The sequence below is a fragment of the Oryctolagus cuniculus genome, chromosome 15 (genome assembly GCF_051225735.1).
Source record: "Oryctolagus cuniculus isolate XC-2025 breed Fujian yellow rabbit chromosome 15, ASM5122573v1, whole genome shotgun sequence".
Taxonomy (NCBI): domain Eukaryota; kingdom Metazoa; phylum Chordata; class Mammalia; order Lagomorpha; family Leporidae; genus Oryctolagus; species Oryctolagus cuniculus.
Window position 1 is genome coordinate 60,417,201 of NC_142881.1, and position 23,499 is coordinate 60,440,699.

General features: G+C 44.3%; 1 protein-coding gene across 3 annotated transcripts in view; it reads left to right on the forward strand.

Moving 5' to 3' along the window:
* Positions 1-16,475, forward strand: part of STOX1 (storkhead box 1) — a 38,048-nt gene extending 21,573 nt beyond the window's left edge. Inside the window, exons 2-4 of one of the 3 annotated variants that reach the window (XM_008270037.5) lie at positions 8,268-8,420; positions 10,508-10,707; positions 16,182-16,344. In XM_008270037.5, the coding sequence (XP_008268259.1) occupies positions 8,268-8,420; positions 10,508-10,707; positions 16,182-16,202 (374 nt within the window). In that variant the 3' untranslated portion in view covers positions 16,203-16,344. Of the gene's footprint in view, positions 1-8,267; positions 8,421-10,507; positions 12,831-16,181 lie in introns of all 3 variants that reach the window. The other 2 variants (XM_002718450.6, XM_008270038.5) reach the window with 2 other exon arrangements.
* Positions 16,476-23,499: the final 7,024 nt, after the last annotated feature.

The window sequence follows — 23,499 nt, forward strand, 5'->3', positions numbered from 1 at the left end:
GTTGGTTCAAGTCTTTCACTTCCTTCCCTTCCTGTATCTCTATCCACAATGAAGGTGGTGGTCACGGGCAAAGGGCGTCAGAGGCTCCAAGGGCACCCCATGGAGGCTGACTCAGCTGATGGGCTGTGCTCATGGATGTGTCCGTCCTTTGAAGAGGTGGTGGCCACTGATGACTACTCTGGACAGGTGGAAGTGTCTGGGAGAAGATGCTCCTGAGGACCCCCACTGGGGGACAGCTCTGCCTCTTGGGGGAGCCTTTAACCTTCAACAGAGGAACCATTTGTCAAGGGGTCCAAAGTAAACGTCTCAGCCGGCGCTGTGGCTCAATAGGCTAATCCTCTGCCTTGCAGCGCCGGCACACCAGGTTCTAGTCCCGGTCAGGGCGCCGGATTCTGTCCCGGTTGCCCCTCTTCCAGGCCAGCTCTCTGCTGTGGCCTGGGAGTGCAGTGGAGGATGGTCCAAATGCTTGGGCCCTGCACCCCATGGGAGACCAGGAGAAGCACCTAGCTCCTGCCTTCGGATCAGTGCGGTGCGCCGGTCGCAGCGCGCCGGCCATGGCGGCCATTGGAGGGTGAACCAATGGCAAAAGGAAGACTTTTCTCTCTGTCTCTTTCTCTTACTATCCACTCTGCCTGTCAAAACACACACACACACCACAATGACAAAGTAAACATCTCCCTGCTTGAGGAAGAATTTCAGCTTCCGTAGTAGCAGATCATCCAGCCACCCGAGGGTCCATAGGGCAGCAGCCAGGCCCCCCCACACACCTCATTTTGTTTCTACCTGTGGTGGAAAAGGTCTGCCTTCTCTCACTTTGCTGCAATTAAAGGGAGACATGGAGAAGGTCTTTGCTTTGCTGGCCCAAAGCCTGTCTTCTTTTTTATTTCCATTTTGTTTGATTTTTCTGAACTCATTTGAAGCTGTAACACAGTAGATCTAATTATTAAAGGCTTCTGAGGTTTTTACAGAGTGTCTTATCTCTGATGAGAACCACCTTGTTACCAAATACTTTCACTTTTAAAAGTTCAGGAGTAACTTTAATGTTAAAAAAAAAAATTGGTGGAAACTCTGTACTGGATAAAAGAGCAGTTTAAAATCAGGGAAGCTTCTTGGGTTACTTAGAACAAAACATCTTTTTTTTTTGTTTGTTAAACTTGAGTGTCTGCAGGCTGTTTTATTTGCGGTCTGTTGTCATCTCTAATGCACATAGAAGATACCTTTCCCACAGTGATTCAATTCAGGCGCCCAAAGAAGACAGTCTCAGATTTCATGGTCTAGGTAATTAGCTGAGTTGGAGCAGCTTGGTTAAACCATTTGAAGGTCAATAATGCATGAATTTCTGGCAGACTGCCTAGCACACAGTCCATAAACACGTTTGAATAGGGATGAGATGTTTTTATAGTAAGTTTGTGTTTTAAAGTATATTAGGATTAGTTTTGTCTAGAATTTAATTTTATGACAAATTTGTTTGACATGACACAAAGTTCAGATATGAGCACTTTTCAAATTTCCAAAGAATCTTTCCTCTGTTTTGTGTGTTTGATAGCAGTCTCTGTGGCCCTTAAAAATAAAATTCAAGTACCAAGAATTAAAATGCCAGGAGCAGACCATCTTGGAATTTTTTTAGATGCTAAAGAACAGAAAAGCTGGTGCTGTGGGGCAGTCGGTTAAGCCACTGTTTGCGACTTGCGACAACCATATCCCATGTCAAGAGTTGCCACTCCGAGGTGCAGCACCTCTGCTTCTGATCCAGCCTCCTGCTAATGCATCCTGGGAGGCAGTGGATGATGGCCCAAGTATTTGGGCCCCTGCCACCCATGCAGGAGCCCCGGATGGAATTTCTAGCTTCTGACTTTGGCCTGTCCCTGCCTTGCTTGTTGGGGGTTACTTGGGGAGTAACCAGCCGACGGAAAATACCTCTCTCTCTCTTTCTCTCTCCTTTTCTCTCTCTTGCTCTTTTCTTTGTCACTTTGCCTTCCAAGTAGATGAAAAGCAAACATTAAAAACCCATCAAATATAAACAGAACTTTCCCTTAAAGGTACAGTTTTATATAAAACTCTCATCTTTTCCCTGAAATTTGACTTAGAGCAGTGAGAGACTGCAATAAGCACAAAGATTCTTTTACTTCAATGATGTTCTTAGTGAACAAGCAGACGTAGGAGTGGGCCAGGCAACTGTAACTGGATTTTGGCCATTTTCTCTTACTTGGGGACCTTAGGTCACAAACACAAACTGTGTTTCCTCTAAAATGGTTGTGCTAACAAACCTCACCTTAAACCCATAATCCCCTTTCAGCCATGCCATGAATGTGCTGGTTTAACCTGGGTCTGGCTGCCCGTGGGACACCTGTGCTCAGGGTGCTGGGCCTCATCAGGCCACTTCTCATGGCTGCTGCTCCCCACACCCACCAGCCCTGGGGAAGTGACCTCACTGGACAGGTCAGGACGCTAATACCAACTCTCCCACTTTTCAGAGTGTCAACTTTGAAGGCCTGCCCTGGATTTTACTGAAAGTGGTTAGCTTTTGACAGGGAAGAGCTCAAACATTTCATTTAATTCACCTTGTGTTTTTTTTCCCCTCTTCAAAAATTTGGGGGGGGGGTTCAGTTTTTTTTTTTTTTTAAGATTTATTTATGTGAAAGGCAGAGTTACAGAGAAGCAGAGAGAGAGAGAGGTCTTCTTCTATCCGCTGCTTCACTTCTCCAAATGGCCGCAATGGCTGGAGCTGGGCCAATCTGAAGCCAGAGCCAGGAGCTTCTTCCAGGTCTCCTGCTCGGGTTCAGGGGCCCAAGGTCATGGGCCATCTTCCAGTGTTTTCCCAGACCACAGTATAGAGCTGGATCAGAAGTGGAGCAGCTGGGAGACTGGAAGCAGCACTCCTGTGGGTTGCTGGCACCGCAGGCAGCAACCCCACCTGCTCCGCCACAGCGCTGGCCCCCAAAAAGTTTTTAAAGGATGCCTGGCTGCAACCTCTTTTTCCAGCTTCTTACTAAGGCAGACTCTGGGAGGCAGCAAGTGATGATGGTTCAAGTAGTTGCCACCCGTGTCGGTGACCTGGTGTAGCCCTGGCTTTTGCGGTCACTTGGGGATTGAACCAGCAAAGGGTCGATCTCTACTTTTCAAATAAATAATTTGTAAAAATCCATCATACTTTGCTTTCATCATAACTTGGAAATTAAAAAATATTTTATATACCAAGTAAATCCCTTTGGAGTACAGCAACGGAATCAAATTAACAGCCACAGAAGTCCTTTACAGAAAGCGTATCAGGCATGGATGGCCTCAGCTAGATGGTTCCATTGTGTTGATATATTTTGTGAAACCAGTTTTTCAGCCCAAATGCTTCCTCTTTTCTAAACACCCAAAAGTACTGTGTAAACAGAGGGAACATTGTTGCCAACTGTTTATTTGCTCTCTGGCCCAGTCTTTCAGCCTCTGATCCCTGCTCCAGATCAAGGGTCAAAGGTCCCCAGCAGGCCAGGACTTCCGGGTGTGCTTCAATTACTCCATAGTAGTTGGGGATAAAGCCACTGGGTCTGGCTTCTCTCATTGTGAAATCCAGTTATATCTATACATGGGATCCTCCACACAGAGTTCACTTTTGGAGAGAAACTCTCTAGGCTGTTGCCTTCCAAAAACCAAAGGAGTGCAAAAGCAATTGTAGCCTGGGTGTAAGTCCCATAATTGTCAGAGGTGTCCCTGTGGTAGGATTCGCCCCGCTTTCCTGCACAAAGAGAAGGCTCTCACTGATTTATGCACCTGAAACCGTCTCCTAGCAACAGACTGAAGGAAAGGCACCAAGATGCTTTCTCCGGACTTTCTCTAGCACAGCAGCTCCAACAGCGAAAAGGAAAAACAAAGGCAATTCTTCCTCCTGGTGGGCAGTAGATTTGTTTACTCTTCGGAAATATATAGTCCCACACCATGGTAGGAAGCATGAATGAATTTTCCAAGAGCATCTGTGCATCTGGCAAGCAATATTAGGATTCAAAAGTTTGCAGGTTTAAAAATCATGTAAGAAAAATCATGTTTGTCATACACTCTGTTAATGAACAGTAACACTTTTTTGAAAAATATTTTTAAACTTCTCTTTTGAACTAATTCTAGATTTACAGGGGGACACAAAGCAATGTATAGGGATGTTCTTCCTCAGCCCCATGAAGAAAACTATTTTGTCTCTTGGTTTGCTTATGAAAAGAGGAAACAAACTTAAGGATTGAATTAGAAAATGGGCTACTTCCGTTCTAGCCCAAAGGCATAGTGGTGACCGGCATCCTGTGCTCCCTGAGAGCATGGTTCTGTCACAGAAGTGGGCCACCAGCACACACTCTGGCTCATCTCCTCCCTTTCAGGGTCCTCCCCATGCCCAAATCAATGCTCAGAGTGACTTGGGTTTAGGGAAAGTGTGAAATGAGTGAGGCTTCAAGGAGGATCCTGCGGCCAGGCGAAGCCTTGTTCGCTTTCGCTTTCGCCTTCTCCTTCTCCTCCTACGCTCTAGCCCTCATGGAGGGGAGATCTTCCCCGGCCCCTCCCCTCTTTTTAGATTGAGGGCCTTTAGTCCAGTGAGGACTGGACCATCAATTCAAGGTCACCTGTTTTGAGAGGTGGAGAAGAGATGTAAGCGTTTAAAGTCACTTGTTTTAAACAAAGCACGTAAGGTTATATTAAAGGAGGATAAAAACATTGAAAGTCGTGCTTTACTTTCACCTTTTGATTGGTTGAGGAGGGAGATGAAAGAGAAGAAAGTAAATCTGAGATGCGGAGGGAAATGAGACACAAAGGAGATGGCCCAGGGAGAGAAGCTTAGGAACCTTAGCTTGGAGGTGAGTTTCAAGGAGGATTTTGAGTTGGAGATGAATTCACATCCAGTTGCAAGGCATCATCTGTAAGCGCCCTTTTGAAATGCTGATTGATTGATGAGCCATTCACCCTTGCTTCCGGGAATGCTGCAGGCACCCACACACCATCCGATGGGAGAGCCACAACCACACCAAGACAGCAGAAGCAGACAGCAGTCCCACCCTGTGATGCCACCTTCAGGCCCAGAGACACCATCTGCCAGGAAGAGAAGCTCAGCTGAACGAGGGAATAGAACAATGTGATGGTGAACGTCAGACACCTTTCTTAGGGAAGCCCTTATCTTCATGCAGATACGAGCAGGACTACCATTGGCTGCTGGCCAGATTTGGCTACAGTGCTTCACACCTGGCCAGTCCACTGCCTTTCTCACCCTTCAACAACCAGTGCAATGTACTGGCTTTCTCTGCTATCACTGGGGGCATTCACTGCAAGCCATGACCAAATTTCTAAGTAGTTTAACTTCCTTCTGGCTACACCTGACTTTCCTTCCAGCCCCAGGACCATGTTTGTTGAATGGGTGACTGAACGTTGCCATCTGCAACGCTCTAACCCTTAGCCACTCCGAAGGAATTTGTTCAGTGGAATGGACATCCCTGGGAAGTCGCTGGAAATGCAGAATCCCAGACTCAGCCCCAGACTTTCTGACTCAGAATCTGCACACTCACAAGATTTCCTGGTGATTTTCCTATACACATTAAAGTTTTAGAAGCACTTGCTGGCCTCTCTAGCTCTCATCCATTTCCATTGGAAATTGCCACCTCTGCCAAAGGCAAGGCTTAATTCACCTTGAGACTTGGGGCTTCTCTACAGTCTTATGTTTGAATTTCCCAGAATATCTCAAACCCCCTTCCCACAACCCACCCCTCACTCCTACTGTTGTCTCCTCCCAGTCATGTCCTCTCTCGTCTAACTTTACAGAGAGCAGATGCCCGTGCTGTGCTAATGTTTTGCCCTTTCTGCCTCAATGTATTTCTGGTCGTCTGCCACACTCTCTTCTCAACCTCAGACAAAGCATTATCTTCTCATTGCTAAGCTAGTTCCTCTACCTGTGCTCCTGACACACGTCCCTTTCCCCTTCCCTGGGATCTTGCTATCTTCCTGGTCTTTGCTCTCCTAGAATCATTTCCATCAGCTCCACAGAGTCTTTCCTTTGTTCGTTTTTCAAGGCAGAGATCTCTTAAGAAAATCACAGTAGGGATAGGGTATTGTGGCCCAGTGGATTAAGCCACCACTTGAGGCGCACACATCCCACATCAGACTGCCTGGATTGAGTCTCAAGCTACTCCATTTCTGATCCAGCTTCCCCTAATGTGTTCCTGGGAGGCAGCAAGGGATGGCTCAGGTGGCTTAGTCTCTGTCGCCCATGTGAGAGACCCATATGGAGTTTCAGGCTCCAGGAATTGGCTTGCTCCAGCCCTTGCTGTTGAGGGTGTTGGAGGTGTGGACCAGCAGAGGAAAGATGTTCTGTCTCTCTCTCTCTGCCTTCCAAATAAATAAGAAAATCACAACATACACAGTCATATTCGCATGTGCTGATTCCTCCCTCGTTTTATGATCTACTTTTCTCCATTTCACAGTCAGGTTTCCGACACCAGTGATCTGGAACACTTTCATCCGGGATGACTTAGCCCTTCAGGGGACATTTGGCAGTGCCTAGAGACATTTTCTTGTTGCTGCAACCATGGGAAATGCTGCTTTCACTATAGAGACCAGGGATGCTATTAAATATCCTGCACTGCAAAGGACAGTCCTCCTTCCCCCAGCGAAGACTTAGCTGGCTAGTGTGACCGACCAGCTGTGTTTGCCTCTGACTTTCCCAGTTGTCGCCCTGGAAGCCCTGTTTCCCAGGAAACCTCTTAGTCCTGGAGATACTGAGACTTTAGGCCACTCTCTCTGGCCCCAAATGTCAAAAGTGCCATAGCCGAGAAACCCTGCTCTTAAAGACTTGTTCACTTCACTTTTAATCTCACCAAGTTCCTTCCCTTCAATTTGACCTTTACTTTCTGTCTTCTACTGAAACGGTTTTGAATGTCACCAATGAACACCTTCCCATCCAGAAATCCAGGGGCAAGCATGTGGCCTATTGGATGAGATGCCCCTTGAGATGTTGAGATGCCTGCATCCCCTGTCAGAGTGCCTGGGTTCCACACCTGGCTCCACTCCTGACTCCAGCTTTCTGCTAATGTGAACCCTAGGAGGCAGAAGTGATGGCCAAAGAAAATCTTAGGGCCAGCATTGTGGTGTAGCAGGTAAAGCCACTGCCTGCAATGCCGATATCCCTTATGGGCGCCAGTTCATGTCCCAGCAGCTCCAGTTCCCATCCAGCTCCCTGCTATGGCCTGGGAAAGCAGCAGAGGATGACCCAAGTTCTTGGGCCCCTGTCCCTGACATGGGAGACCTGGAAGAAGCTCCTGGCTTTGGCCTGGCCTAGCTCTGACTATTGCAGCCATTTGGGGAGTGAACCAATTAATGAAAGATCCCTCTCTCTCTGTAATTCTGCCTTTCAAATAAATAAATCTTCAAAGAAAAAAAATATATATATATATTTGGATAGGCAGAGTGGACAGTGAGAGAGAGAGACAGAGAGAAAGGTCTTCCTTTTCTGTTGGTTCACCCCTCAAAGGCCACTGCGGCCACTGCGCTGCGGCCGGTGCACTGCACTGATCCGAAGCCAGGAGCCAGGTGCTTCCTCCTGGTCTCCCATGCGGGTGCAGGGCCCAAGCACTTGGGCCATCCTCCACTGCCCTCCCGGGCCACAGCAGAGAGCTGGACTGGAAGAGAGGCAACCGGGACAGAATCCGGCGCCCCAGCCAGGACTAGAACCCGGGGTGCCGGCACCACAGGCGGAGGATTAGCCAAGTGAGCCGCGGCGCCTGCCTAACATGGTTTTGCTCCGTGTCTTCACGCTGACTGGGAACCATTTCTGCCTTTTCCTTCTTCAGATCTTTCTGATCACCCCGTCAGCAAAGTGTGGAATGGTAACAATACCCAGTCAGAAGACCTATTTTTGTCACTTTATTTGCTTTTAGACAATTACTTGAGCTTTCTATAACTTTATTTTAAATAAGAGAATAATCATCTCTACCTTTCTAAGATATCTAAGGTGAAAAAAGTGCTTTGAAAGCTGTATACTGCTTTATAAGCATTGTCTAACCTGAGCTGGTAGCAACCTGTGCCTTTCTTGGTGAAATTCCTATATCTTGCTGGTGAAGTTGTAGATAGAGACCAGAAAGCAAAATTTTTTCTTCCATAATTTCTGTCACTGTGCATGCCATCTTAACAGGTTCTAATGAAGGAATAGCACCTTCACCTTTATGGTCTTGGTAGCTATTTTTGGTTCACTAATTCCAAACACCTTATTCTATATCAGATTTCTCACCGGGCCCCTCTTCTTTTCTCCGATTTAGGTGATGTCTTTCCAGTGCAAATGAACCCGATAGCGCAATCTCAGTTTGTGCCTTTGGCTGAAGTTGTGTGCTGTGCTGTATCTGATATGAATGCAGCTCAGACTGTGGTCACACAGGAATCGCTTTTGGACCATCTGATGAAACATTACCCAGGTAGAATAATACATATTTCTCTATTTGCAGGTTATTGCATGTTTTTGGTTTCTGTTTATAGATAATGATAAACACATGTGTAAACTAGGAGATACTCTTTTAAAAAAATTCTACAGAGTCTTAAATCAGAATCTTGCTAGAAAAGGTCTTGCATTGACAAATTGGATGAGGGTATTTATTTTACTTTCCAGATGAACTTTTTTTTTAAAGATTTATTTTATTTAATTTATTTGAGAGGTAGAGCTACAGAGAGGTCTTCCATCTGCTAGTTCACTCCTCATATGGCTGCAATGGCCAGAGCTGGGCCAATCTGAAGCCAAGAGCCAGGAACGTCCTCTGGGTTTCCCATGTGGGTGCAGGGGCCCAAGCACTTGGGACATCTTCCACTGCTTTCCCAGGCCATAGCAGAGAGCTGGACTGGAAGTGGAGCAGCCAGGACTTGAACCGATGCTGGTCCCTAAATGAACTTTTTCTAAAATTACGTGATTATGGCAGTAAATAAATCAGACTCTGTAGAAACGAGTACAAAGCAAAAAGTTCATTTCCTTCAATTTTTGTATTTACTCATCCCAGAAATGATGACTGCTGTTGTTTATGGGTTCTTAGTATGCTTTCATAAATTAATTTGAATACAAATATCTTTTTGATAACATAAATTGGATTATTCTGTGCATTCTCTTTGTACTTTTTTGAAATTCAAAAACATTTAAAACAGGTAAAGCCTCTGCCTATGATGCTGGCGTCCCATATGGGTGCCACTTCGAGTCCCAGCTGCTCCATTTCTGATCCGCTCCCTGCTAATGGCCTGGGAAAGCAGTGGAGGATGAGCCCAAGTGCTTGGGCCCCTGCATTCATGTGGGAGACCTGGAAGAAGCTCCTGGCTCTGGCTTCAGAGCGGCCTAGCTGCGACCATTGTGGCCACTCGGGGAGTGAACCAGCGGTTAGAAGATCTGTTTTTCCTTCCCCCTCTCTCTCTGTTAACTCTGCCTTTCAAATTAATAAATCTTAAAAAATAAAAACATATCGTTGAGGTCATTCCATACCAGCACATTTTGATCTCATTTTTAAAAAATAGTTGCATTACTTCCTAATACATGACTGTAGAATGATATTTTAAAATTTCTTTTATTTAAATTTATATTATTTCATTGATATTTTGCCATTATAAAATGAATATACTTGGAGCCAACACTGTGGAGAAGTGGGTTAAGCATGCTCCTGCGGTGCCAGCATCCTATATGGGTGTTGGTTTGTGTCCTGGCTGCTCCTCTTCTGATCCAGCTCCCTGCTGTGGCCTGGGAAAGCAGTAGAAGATGACCCAAGTCCTTGGCTCCTGCACCCACGCAGGAGACCTGGCTCCTGGCTTTGAATTGGCACAACTCTGGCCATTGCAGCCATGTGGGGAGTAAACCAGTGGATGAAAGATCTCTGTCTCTCCTTGTGTCTGTAACTCTAACTCTGTTAAAATAAATCTTTAAAAAATGAATATACTTATAGAAAAATCCAGAAAACATACAAAAATAACTACTCATAAAACTACCACCCCAAAGGAAACTACTGTTAACATAATGTTATATTTTCTGTTTTTTATACCAACATTTTAAACATTTTTTATCATTTTGAGCCCTGCTATTTAGAAAAGGGAATTTCTTCTAACATTGTTATCTTTTGCTTTGACAAAGTACCTCATCTAAATGGCGAATTGTCTTTCTTCACCTAAGCACAGACTGGAGTTTATCTTTTCTTAAAATTCTTGCAAACACTGAAGCCATGAGACTATGGGTTTCAAAAGTTCTTGTGTTTGTTCACTTAGAACACTTTCCTCAAAGTTTTAAATTTTTGATGGGTTTGTATTTGAATGAATTCAGACCTTTTTCTTCATTTAGTCCTTAACCTAGAATGTCTCTTTATGTGGGCCAAATTATATTCCTATTATGCAATTAAAGTATGGATATTATTAATGTCTTTTATATTGTAATTATGTATATTAACCATGTTACCGTCAGCTCTGCCTGTCTGACTTACTGATTGCATTCAAAGTGTTTCTTACTCAGGATCTATCAATGCCAAATGCTTCTTCGTTTTAGGCATTGCAATTCCATCTCAAGATATTCTCTATACCACTCTGGGAACACTGATAAAAGAAAGGAAGATTTATCACACCGGGGAAGGTTACTTCATAGTTACTCCTCAGACTTACTTCATCACGACGACCACCCCCCAGGAGAACCAGAGAGTCTTCCTCTCAGATGAAAGTCACCCGGGGCCCACGTCCGTGACCTATCTGGTGAGCGTGGGGCACTGTGCAGAGTCAGCCGGGGAGGATGCGGCCCCCGCTTTCCATTGTCAGTCCTGCCAGTGCTTCCCTCAGGATGCTGAGCAGCCACCGACTGCTGCAGAAGGGACTAGAAAAGCCCAGAAAGGCCCGGGGCTGTCCAAACCGTTAGTGCAGCATCGGGCCGTTTCAGTGTCCGAGGGGGATCGTGTCTGTGAGAGCACCAAACCTTTACCGTACTCCAAAGACAAAGACAAAGGCAAGAAGTTTGGTCTTAGCCTCTTGTGGCGCAGCATATCCAGGAGGGAGAAGCCCAAGACGGAGCACAGCAGTTTCTCCGCCCAGTTCCCACCTGAGGAATGGCCTGTCCGAGATGAAGATAACTTGGACAATATCCCTCGAGATGTTGAACATGAGATAATCAAAAGAATCAACCCCGTTTTGACTGTTGACAACTTAATCAAACACACCGTCCTGATGCGAAACTATGAAGAAGAGAAGCAATTTCACAGCCAGGGCACTTGCACTGAGATGCTGACAGCCAGACATACATATCCTTCAAAAGAGAGAGTGAGGAAAAGGCAGGGTCGGTCTGCGAAGCCCCGGAGGCGGGGCCATTCACACAGGGACAGGCACAAAGCCAGGCGCCAGGGGAGCCAGCTTCAGCCAGCAAACAGGCTGGACCCACCCCGGGAGCTCCCTGCTGCACAGCCCACCCCCAGAATCAAGAGCCCGAGCGAAGCAGTGGTTCAGACACCACTTGGTGAGGAGCCAACAGTGCTGGGCTCACATTGGATTTACAAGAGGCGAATCAGTAATCCTTTCCGGGGCTTGTCTCTCCGGGGGAGCCCAGTAACCAGAGGGCACAACGCTGAGAAGACCAGTGACATGAAACCCAGTCCGCCTTTGCAAAGGTCACGGTCTTGGGATTCCTTGGGGACCTTTGATGGTGACGCCAAACGGCTATGTGCTGGGCACTATAGTGATAAACCCATGGGAGAACTCATTCATGTGAGTAACTACTTTGCCAAACCTAACAGGGATGCCTACAGAGATCCTCTCTTAAATTACCCTCAGTGTAGTGTACAGAGGAACAGTAGTAAATGCGGCTCACTTAGGGAAAGCAGGTTAAGACGTGATGTGTACGGCAAAGATGAGGTAATCCCAGAAGTTTTCAGGAACAGTCATGCTCATTTTGACAAACTAGGGAAGACCAAAGACACACAGCATCTCCTGCCCTCACCGAGTTCTTCCTCGTTAGACCAAACACCCACTGCTTGTAGATTAGTTGATAAAGCGATACACCAGTTTCAAAATCTTGGCCTTTTGGACTACCCAGTTGGTGCAAACCATTTAGGACAACCCGAGAGACAAGACAGGGACTCAGAAGAGCTAGCTAGGAAGGCATTTGTCCAGGATGCAGAGGCTGAGGGTCTAGATAATGAAGGGCTTTCGGCCGACGCTCAGGCCTTGTATCAGGATGAAGTGGAGGGTGAGGATGGGGCCTGCAGTTCGTTGTATCTAGAGGACGACGACTTTTCTGAGAACGATGCCTTGTGTGAAATGCTGCCTGGCCACAGGCCGTACTCCTTTGCAGGGGAAAGCATGTGGAATCATTTAGGAAGGCAAAAAGTGACTGAAAGATCTTCGAGTGAATACAGTAGCAAAATGGACAGCTTTGAGCCTCAGATGCCTAAAAGAAATGAAGATTGCAAACCCGTTGGGTTGCTCATCAACCCAGGTGACAGCCAGAAACCTAACGTTTCTGCTGAAACCTGTGAGCTAAATTCAGGGATCCGGTTTGGTTTTAACTATGAAGGAGACCCCAGGGTTGCTGACTGTGTACAGCCTCCAGCACCTGCTGATGGCAGTGTGTTTGATTACTGTAGTGCTAGGAAACCCTTTTCTAAGGCTGAAACTGTACGAGACTCTGTTGGTGACACAGGAGAGAAAACAGCTGGCTGGAGTCGGAGTCCACAGAACCAGGAAATGAGAAAACATTTCAAACAGAAGATAGAACTTTTCAGTGCTTCACATCTGCCAGTGTTGGCTGAAGATGTCCAACATGAACACAGTCACTTGGAAGGAACAGAAACTCACAGCATGGCAGGAGACAGTGGAATAGATTCTCCACGGTGAGTGTTTAGAAGTGTTTGATTAGCCACTGTCGCACAGGCATTATTTAAATCAAGGGTACGTTGAATTATGTAGTGGGAGACTTTAAAAAAAAAAAAACCAGATTTACTTATTTATTTGAAAGGCAGAGTTAGAAAAAGGAGAGATCTCCATCTATTGCTTCACCCCCAAAGCCAGGAGCTTCATCCAGGTCTCTCACGTGGGTGCAGAGATCCAATCACTTGGCTCATCCTCCACTGTTTTCCCAAGTGCATTAGCAGGAAGCTGGATCGAAAGTGGAGCAGCTGGGACTTGAACCAGCACCCATATAAGATGCTGGCACTGCAGGCAGAGGCTTAACCTTCTATACTATAGCACTGGCCCCAGTGCGAGACTCATGAATAAAAGCTTATGTATACAATTCTGTCAACCTTTAAAACTGAATAACTTGTATATAGAAATAGAGTTGTTTTTCAATGTGACCTAAATTTTACTAATATATCGAAGTAGGAATTGCTATAAACCAAGCACTTTCTGAACCAAAGGATGGAAGTTTTTACTTATAATCCTGGGTCTATACAGGTATATTTTTCACTATAATTTGTTTAATACTGTTTAAATTATAAAAGTAATATAATCACATCAGAAGATTTAAAAAGTACTGAATGGTCTTTTAAGCACTTCTAATAATCTTGCCACCTAGATTTTTTAAAAAACTATTTTATATTTGGTGCATTTATGACTTCAGATTGACCATACATCTATATAATTTTGTCTACTATGCTCATACTGAGTTACTATTTTCCATGTTGCTTTTTTTCAATTAGTAGTATATCATGGATATTTTTTTTTTTTTTTTTTTTTAGAGGCAGAGTTAGAGAGAGAGACAGAGAGAAAGGTCTTCCTTCTGTTGGTTCACCCCCTATATGGCCACCACGGCCAGCACGCTGCGCCGATCCGAAGCCAGGAGCCAGGTGCTTCCTGCTGGTCTCCCATGCGGGTGCAGTGCTTGGGCCATCCTCCACTGCCTTCCTGGGCCACAGCAGAGAGCTGGACTGGAAGAGGAGCAACCAGGACAGAATCTGGCACCCCATCCGGGACTAGAACCTAGGGTGCCGGCGCCGCAGGTGGAGGATTAGCCTAGTGAGCTGTGGCGCCGGCCATCATGAATATTTTCTCATAATTAGTCTTCTAGAAGGTCATCCCAAAATTTTGGTGTATTTCTTTTTATGAAATTGTTTGCCTCCTTTTGAAAAATTAAAGCAATGCATTTTCATTCTTTAGAGCTGTCCAAACATTGTTAATCATTTTGCATATGTTCTCTTTTGGACTTCTTTCTTTTTTTAGGGCTGAGTTACAGAGAGAGGGAAAGAAAGAGAGAGAGAAAAGAGAGAGATCTTCCGTCTGCTGGTTCACTCCCCAAATCAATGGCCAGGACTGGGTGGACCAGGCCAAAGCAAGCAGGAAGCCAGGAGCTTCATTTGGGTCTCCTGTTTGGGTGGCAGGGGCCCAAGTACCTGGGCCATTCTCTGCTGCTTTTCCTGAACATTAGCTGGGAGCTGGATGGGAAGTGGAGTAGCTGAGACTTGAACTGGTGGCCATATGAGATATTGGTGTAGCAGGCTGCTGTGCCGCAATGCCAGTCCCTGAATTTTTTCCCTATACATTTAAAAATATATATATTTTTTGACCAGTGCCATGGCTCACTAGGCTAATCCTCCACCTGCGGTGCCGGCACCCCGGGTTCTAATCCCAGTTGGGGTGCCAGATTCTGTCCCGGTTGCTCCTCTTCCAGTCCAGCTCTCTGCTGTGGCCCGGGAGGGCAGTGGAGGATGGCCCAAGTGCTTGGGTTCTGCACTCAGATGGGAGACCAGGAGGAAGCACCTGGCTCCTGGCTTCAGATTGGCACAGCGTGCCACCGCAGTGCGCCGGCTGCAGTGGCCATTTGGGGAGTGAACCAGCGGAAGGAAGACCTCTCTCTCTAACTCTGCCTGTCAAAAAAATATATATTATTTTTTTAACAACAAATCATATACAACTTTTTTTTTCACCCAAAGTATCATGGAAATCCTGCAAAACATATATATCTAACTCCTTTTTAAATGGCTACTTAGGATTTATTTTGTGGACCCCATTAATTATATAATCATTGTTTCTCTTCCTTTGATAATTTAATGAATTAATATGTAGCAAATTATTTTTACATATAAATGTGGGCATTTCTACTTTCTTAAGTTCCTAGGAGTCTGCATTTTGTAAACATATCATTACTGCATTGGGAAAAAAGATATTTTCCCCTTGAAACATTAGTTTGATTTCTATTAAGTCTTTAAGAGAGTTAAAGCACGTTGTCTCCACAAGTGAACTGGTGGTATAAACCAGTAAGCCACAGGTTTCCTTTCTTTCTGGCAAAACCAAACAACAGATTAGGAACATTATTGCTTGACATTCAATTGAAAATTTTAATTTGCAGAATCTTGAGAAATTTAATTCCTTAAAAATTGCTTATAATGCAGTTTTTTTGAAAGGCTTCTAGCAAATCATTGAAGACGTTTAGAGCAAAGGGAAGAGAAAATAACATTTGAATATCATCAACAGTGCCATCGCTGTTATCAAGATTAGGGGGACAGAGGTGAACAAGTCATTGCCACCTACAGAAAGCGCACAGCTTAGAGGCCAACAAACATAGCCAAGTTGAACTAAGAACAAAGTGTAAATGCTCCCTGTTAAAAGAGATGTGGAGTTAAGAGTGGTGGGCCATGTGGGAGAAGACTTATATTTTTGAGCTGCATCTTAACAGGTAATTGAGAGGAGAGGAGCAAGGTGGGAAAAGGGGAATGAATGTAAAAAGCAAAAGTTACCGAACGGTAACATTGGCATTGGCTTGGCTGAAGATCAGTAGATGTGTTAGATAACGGGCTATCATAGCTTAAATCTACAGCTCCCAGGAAAAGAACACACTGTTAATATTAAAAAAACAAAAAAAAAAACAAAAAAAAAAAAGTTGGCTTTTCCCTTTTGTGTGACTTCTCATAAAAGTCATAATTTACACAGGAACACGCTAACCATTTTAGTTATATAGAAGAGTTTTTCAGAGAACTTAACTGTTTCTGACTAGACTACCGTTGATACTGGATCTGAGAACAGGTCTTGTCCAGAAAACATCAGTTAATTTTTGAAAGCAAATCTTTGAGGTGCTATTGTGAAGCTCTTAAGATCTGAAGAGGGTGTTATATTTTAAAGGTTAACCTATTGTATACGTGTTCCTCAGTAATGTGTTGTTTTAGGGTAACAGGTGGATGTATAATGCCTTTGGTAGAAATCCAGGTCCTTTTTGAAGGCAATAATTCTGTTATTTCTAATATCTTTAGGACACAGAGTCTGGCATCTAATAATTCGGTCGTTTTGGATGGACTGAAAAGCAGACAGAATTTTCTACAGAACTTTGAAGGCACAAAGAGCAGTCAGACACTCACATCCAATTCCTTACCACAACTAACTGCTGTCATAAATGTTTGATTTTCTTTTGAAACTTTTTTGTAAACATGTGGAGCATTACTAGTCTTTCAGCTGAGTGTGTAAGAATCCTCTAAAAAAATTCTCCTCTAAGGCTAAGCTTATATCCTATTAGCTTCAATAAATATTTTGTTCTAATGACTGGCTTTCCCCCTTTTTTGATATTTTAAATAGTTTTAAAGCTTCTTTTACAAGGCATATATTGGGTTGTTTATAATAAAAAATGTTGAATCATTGGTCCTTTTCCAATAAGTGTAACTTGAATTTTCAAATGTTCATTAGTTTACACATATGATACTAATTTACTACCCAGTAGTGAATTTCTTTATCTAAATTCTTATGTTAAATGGGTCTCATCAGATTTCATTACAAAATCCAAAAAACTGTGTTTAAGAGTTGCATAGATACTTTTCAGTTATAGGTTTTTGTCATCAGAGATAACTTATATGAATGTGTTGGCTACTTTGCCACAAGCATTGACCAGCTTGCATGTGAACAGATGGCCCCAAATGTGACAGACTGATAATTTCCCAAATGCCTGAAGTAGTTATCCGACTCGTCCTATTTCTGTAGCTCCCCATACATTTCAGGCTCTCTCCATAGCATGACTGTGATAAGTCAGATGCTGGAGATGCAAGGGAAGCAGAATGGTCAGAGCAACTTGTGAGTGAATTCAGTGAAAAAACAGCTGGTAGACATTTAGCAGTTCATCTACATTTGATCCACTTCCTCTTGTGATAAGGCCAGAATTTCTTCTGTCAGGTCTTTTTAAACAAAGTGATGGGATGGTCGACTCTCTTGAGTTTGGGAACATGGAGCAAACAAGACTGATTTCAGTATATTTGGTAGATGAGGGTGCTGTTTTGTGGTCAAGGAGTGATTTTTCTAAGAGGTTTCTAGGAATGGTCAAAGTCTAGATCTCAAGGATGATTGAATAATTGAAGTGTCTCTCTCACCGGCAAGGGCCAGAGTAAACTCAGCACTTGGCCCTCTGGGAGAGCAGGAAATCAGAGGTCAGATTCACTGCTTTGTTTTGCAGAGGTCAGCCCACTCAATTCCTGTATGTTGGTTTTCAGTGGGCCCTGGCCAGCCTACTATAGCATTCCATTAAGAGAAGCTATGGGTCAGAGTACTAAGAGGGAGTCATCTGGCATAGAGAAGATATGTTGGGGAGAGGTAGAGGTGGAGGCAGAGGTGTTGTTTTAGGGATCTTATAGCACGGAATCACCACCCGTGAATGGAAGTTAGAAGAAAGAAAAAGATTTCAATTTAGTATGAAGAACTTCCATCTAATAGGACTAAACTACCTGATGATGAAAAATAACAAAGTTCCCATTGTTTAGGGCATTCATGCTGAAGTTAAAATCCTGTTACTGATATGTTGTAGATGGATTTCTGATATTTGCTTAACAGGATGGCTGGACTTGGTGCTTTTGAAGGATCCTTCCAACTCTAAGGCCTTATGCTTATATATTCAGTGAACATCTTGTGAAATATTAAACTCATGCAAGATTCCTGAATGTTGCTTCCCACTCTCCATTTAGGCATTTAGCCCTGCCAATCTTTGCCAAATGAGTACCAGCAACCATGTTTCAATTTTGATTTTTGGACTAAGTCTGGTTTCTTAGTAGAGTGAGTAATTCAAAGTCTTTTGTGTCTCTTGCCATATCTAGGTACCAATGAAGACCATCTATCATAATGGATGCATTATGATGCTAATTGGAGGTATTGGATGAAACCTGTTAATAAAGTAACTTCTCTCCTCCTCCAAAACTTGTAACCAAAGATATTAAAAATGGGAATGTGTGCTAGTAAGCTATTGTTTGGGAGATTATGCTCTAAAATAGCTCATCTGCACTTTTTTCTCAAGAGTAATGTTTTTGTATGTAGAAACTTGAGTTTTTGATTTCTTTTCCCCACTGATGTCTGTTCTCCAATGAAACTGTCCTCTTGAGATGGCTTGATGATCTGAGCTTTTGAGTCAGACAAATTTGAACCCCAATTCTTGGTAGATGTGTAATGGAGCAAGTTACCACACTTCTCTGATTTAGTTTTATCTTCTGTAAAATGGGGGACAGTAGTATCCACCTTAAAGGATTGTCGGGAGATATGGGGAATAATCTATTCAAATTACCTAATGTATGAGGTACCTAATGTTGTTACAAACATATGTAAGTTGCCTAGAAAGGTAAATACATAGCTCCCTATACAATTTTTGCAAGGTTGTCTGGGAATTTCACCATTAGGTAATGATTACAGAAAATATCTTCCATCAAAAGCCAGGTATGCCTGGGGAAGGTAGTACCTCTTTAGTTGTCAGTTAATACCTCATTCTAGGGCCGGCACTGTGGAGTAACGGATAAAGCCGCCGCCTGTAGTGCCGGCATCTTATATGGATGCCAGTTTGACTCTGGCCGTTGCAGCCAATTGGAGAGTGAGCCAGTGGATGGAAGACCTTTCTCTCTTTCTGCCTCTCCTCCTCTCTCTGTGTAACTGACTTTCAAATAAATAAATCTTAAAACACACACACACACAAATACCTCATTCTATAGACAGGAAGAAAATAAACCAAGAATAGGTTTACTGTTGACATATAACATGGCACCATTCATCTTCTCTCATTTGGGATCTCAGACTCTAGGAATCCTCAGAATAGCTGGGTTCTCTGTAAGCTATTTTCAGTATTTCAAACATTCCCGTAAAAATTGTCATTTTCTTTGCCCAAGTCCTGACTATCTAAAACATCAGGGTTTTGTTGTTTTTTTGCCAGTGGTTAAAACTACACCAGCTCAGTAATGCAACATTTATCTCATACTGGTAGGATACCATTAATCTGCATTTGTGTTTTATTCATAGATTAGAAGAATGACCATGTGTCAATCATTATTAAATGCAATTTAGCAGGCAAAATGTTTCAAAATGTCAGATCCATTAGGAAAAATAATGGGAACCATGAGGAAAAACAATGGAAAGAACCCATAGCAGTGAAAAATTGGGAACCACTGTGGTTTAGGAGAATGGGTATTGTCTAAGGGATAGATAAGAGAGATATAAAATGAGAATGAGCAAGCCAAAGACAAGCTCATGGCTACCTTGCTGGCCTCTAAGAAACCTTTAAGTTTTTGAAACCTTAGCACTTTGCCCTCTGTAGCACGTGTAGCTTCCAAACATTCTTGGGTAATGGTGCCCTCTTCTGGCACAGCTGTTGTCATTCAGCAACCCTCTCCCCTGTCCCTTGATTCAAGGTAATTGACTAAAGAGGGAGTGACCCCCTCCCAAGGTTAAACATATAAAAAGCCATTCCAAAGATTTGGATTAGAAGCTCCATACATAAATATGTGCTAATATGTTGAAATCTCTTCCCACAGTCAAAACCTCAAGCTAACCCTCTGTACCTCAGTTCTTTTTGTTTCTTAACACTTATTTGAAGGCCTTACACAGAGAGAAGAGACTCAGAGACTGAAAGTTTCCATCTGCTGGTTAATTTCCTAAATGGCTACAATGGCCCGGGCTGGGCCAGGCTGAAGCCAGGAGCTTCATCTGGGACTTCCACGAGGGTAGCAGGGGCCCAAACACTTGGGCCATCTTTCAGTACTTTTCCCAAGCCATAAGCAGGGAGCTGGATCAATAGTGGAGCAGCTGGGACTTGAATCGGTGTCAATATGGGATACTGGTGTTGGAGGCAGTGACTTAACCCACTAGGACAAGATGTGGGCTCCTGTACCTCATTTCTGTAGTGCTGTCAGTATTATTGTCCTAACTTGGCTAATAGATTTAGAATTTGAGTTGACTAAGGCCACTTGGCTAGCAATGGGAGAAATAGCTCCTGCCTTCCCATTCTACTATCTGCTTCTATTTTACTTTCAAAACTCGTTCTCTGACCACCCCATGTCTCTTTTGATCAATTTATAACTGTCCCTTAAACTATTTCCATGTCAGCATTTAAAAATGATGGTTTATTTCCTCATCACTTAAGAGATGCAGATGGCAAAATGTTATAGTTGATGGCTCTTTTTATCTTCCACTTAAAGAGATTTGCAGGGCAGTTACAGAGAAAGAGAAGGAGAGACGGAGAGAGAGGTCTTCCAGCCGCTGGTTCACTCCCAAGTAGCCACAATGGCTGGGGAAAGGCCAGGAGCCAGGAGCTTCATCCAGGTCTCCCAAGTGGGTACAGGCCCAAGAACATGGGCCATCCTCCACTGCCTTACTAGGCACATTGATACGGAGCTGTTTGGGAAGTGGAGTAGCTGGTCTTGAACTGGCACCCATATGAGATGCTGGCGTTGCAGGCTGCAGCTTAACCCACTGTGCCACAGTGCTGGCCCCACTTTTACTTTAAGAGGTCTAGAGATATAGATAAGCTGGTTTACTCCCCAAAAGTCCTTAATGGATTCTGGGAGTTGGGAACTAAATCCACGGTCCCTTACATGGGTGACAGGAACCCAATCATTTGAGCTATCACTGCTGTATTCCAGGGTCTGCGTTAGCAGGAAGCCATGGGAGCTGGGCCCTTCAAATCCAGGTCCTCTGACATGCGGTGCAAGTGTCTTTACTAAACTGAATGCCCACCCCTTTCTATTTTTAAGACAAATTTTAAAAAATTTAATTTTACCTTCAACTTACTATGAAGTAAAAATAAAATCTTGCCTTCTCATTTTATCTTCATTTATTTATTTATTTGAATAGGGGAGACAGCAATCTCCCATCTGATGGTTCATTTCCCAAATGCCCACAAGAGCCAGGCTGGGCCAGGCTGAAGCCAGGAGCCTGGAATTTAATCCTGGTCTTCCACGTGGGTGGCAGGGACTCAACCACTTGAACCCTCACCTGTTGCCTACCCATGTGTGCATTTGCAGGGAGCTGGAACCAAGAGCAAAGCTGGGACTACAATCCAGGTACTCAATGTGGGAATCAACCAATGTGCCAAATGCTCACTTCCCCACCCCACCAGAGTTTTGAAAATAACCAGCAGGCCAAGTTTAAGAATAATTGTCTTGTTTTTGTATCTTAAAGGTCAGAGAGTTTAATAAGCTGAGGCCAAAGGCAAGGGAAATATTTGTAGGACCTTCAAATAGAGTAGTAGCTAAAGCACTCAATCCTTAAAATTTTTGAGAGAATTCTATCAGTGACTCTGGTAAGATATCTGGAAAGATGTTCTAATAAGATTTTTAATTACCATGCATAGTGTACCTTCCTCCTGTCCCCAAATATCATTAGCCATGAATCTCTGGAGACTTATAGAGGGAACAAGTATGAAAGCTTCCGCATTTACTAACTTTTCTAGTTGGCTGAGGTAAGATGAGGTACACTGGAAAAACAGTAATGTGGGGTGCACTTTTTTTTCCAGCAAAGTCAGTTTTGGTTGAGTCAGTCATGTGTCAGTTTATTCTTGTCCTCTCCACAGCAGTCAGGGATCGGGTTCTGTGAGTTTCGGGCATAGAGTTTGGGGCAAGAGACTGCAGTGTTTAAGTCTCAGATTATCATCCTTTAAAACTAGTACACTTATTTATTTATTTATTATTTTGGACAGGCAGAGTGGACAGTGAGAGAGACAGAGAGAAAGGTCTTCCTTTGCCGTTGGTTCACCCTCCAATGGCCACCACGGCTGGCGCACCGCACTGATCCGAAGCTGGGAGCCAGGTGCTTCTCCTGGTCTCCCATGGGGTGCAGGGCCCAAGCACTTGGGCCATCCTCCACTGCACTCCCTGGCCACAGCAGAGAGCTAGCCTGGAAGAGGGGCAACCAGGACAGAATCCGGCGCCCTGACCGGGACTAGAACCCAGGGTGCCGGCGCCAAAAACTAGTACACTTATTAGTCACCTGAATTCAAACAGTGTTGGCCTTTCCCTTCTCAGATGTGCTGTTGGGACCTCTGATACGTAAGTGAATACCGAAAATATTTTTGATTTCTGAGGAGCTGAAACTTTCTGACCTTTGACCACAAGATATTAACATCTGTTCCTTTTATCCCAGTTTTACATAGTGATTTGCTATCCATGTCTACCGTTTCTGTGCTCATCATCACACCCTTTGTAGAGACTGATTTAACACGGTAGAATGGGGAGTGGGAGCGAAGAGTGGGACTAAATTAGGATTGTGGAAAACACAGATCCAGAGATGTGTACCTATTCTCATAACCTAGGGAGATGCATTCTTCCATAATCAGTAGCTGAACACTCCTTGTGTTTAGTACTGAATCCATAGTTACTTTTAGACTTTATTTTTTTTCACCTCAAGTCAATCCCTAAATCATGCAGAAGACCTGGCGGAATCAGAAATTTAACATATTTGGTCCCAGTTACTTGGGTGAACACCCCAAATCAGCACACGTCGCAGTGGGTAATTTTGCTAAGACAAATGAGATGCTCATGTTAGCAGTATGTGCCCCACACACTGTCAAGTGGCTCGCTGAGTGCCCCTGCGCCTTCATCTCAATTTGGGTTCTTCTCTTAGGCGTTGAGTTCCTGGGTTGAAGAGATCATTGAGAAAAGGCGCAGAAAATAAAGCCAATTAGCTAGCACTGGTGTAGGAAAAGGGACAGGCTAAGGAAGTTACCCTTTGTAACGCCAAAGGCTTCCGTTTTGTGTAAGGCTGCGATTTAGGGGCAGTTAATCCCCATCCGTAAAACTGAACCCCTTTTTATTCGTCGCAAACACGTTATCTGTTGAACGCATTTAGGTTTTCTCTCTGGCCGAAACTGTTAGGTGTCTTCGGGTTTTTCCTGCTCATTGTTTCATGGGAGCATCTCCCCCCAAACCCTTGTCAGACTCGAGGCTTTCAGGTAGGTGTGGCAGAAAAGCACACTCGCTCATCTCAGATCCAAGCAAAACATTCGCTAGTCCTGACTGTACCACTCAAAGATTTTGTGACCCAGGGAAGTAAATTCCTTTCTTGGGTGGGTTCGGCTTCCTCAAGTCAAACGCGGAGCGTGAGGACTAAAACCAGCCGAGGACCAGCTAAATGATCAAAACCTAAGAGTTCGGGGTGGACGTCTATCCAGTCAGCCCCAGCCTTCACCTCAAGCCCACTCGGGACCCCAAGAAACCCCTTCCCCACTGCGAGGCGCTGCTGGACTGGCGCGAAGCCGTTGGACGTTAACGCCTCCTCGCACCCCGCCCGCAACGGGCGGGGCCCAGGGCCGCAGCTTCCGGCCGCGAATAGCGAGGCTGCGCG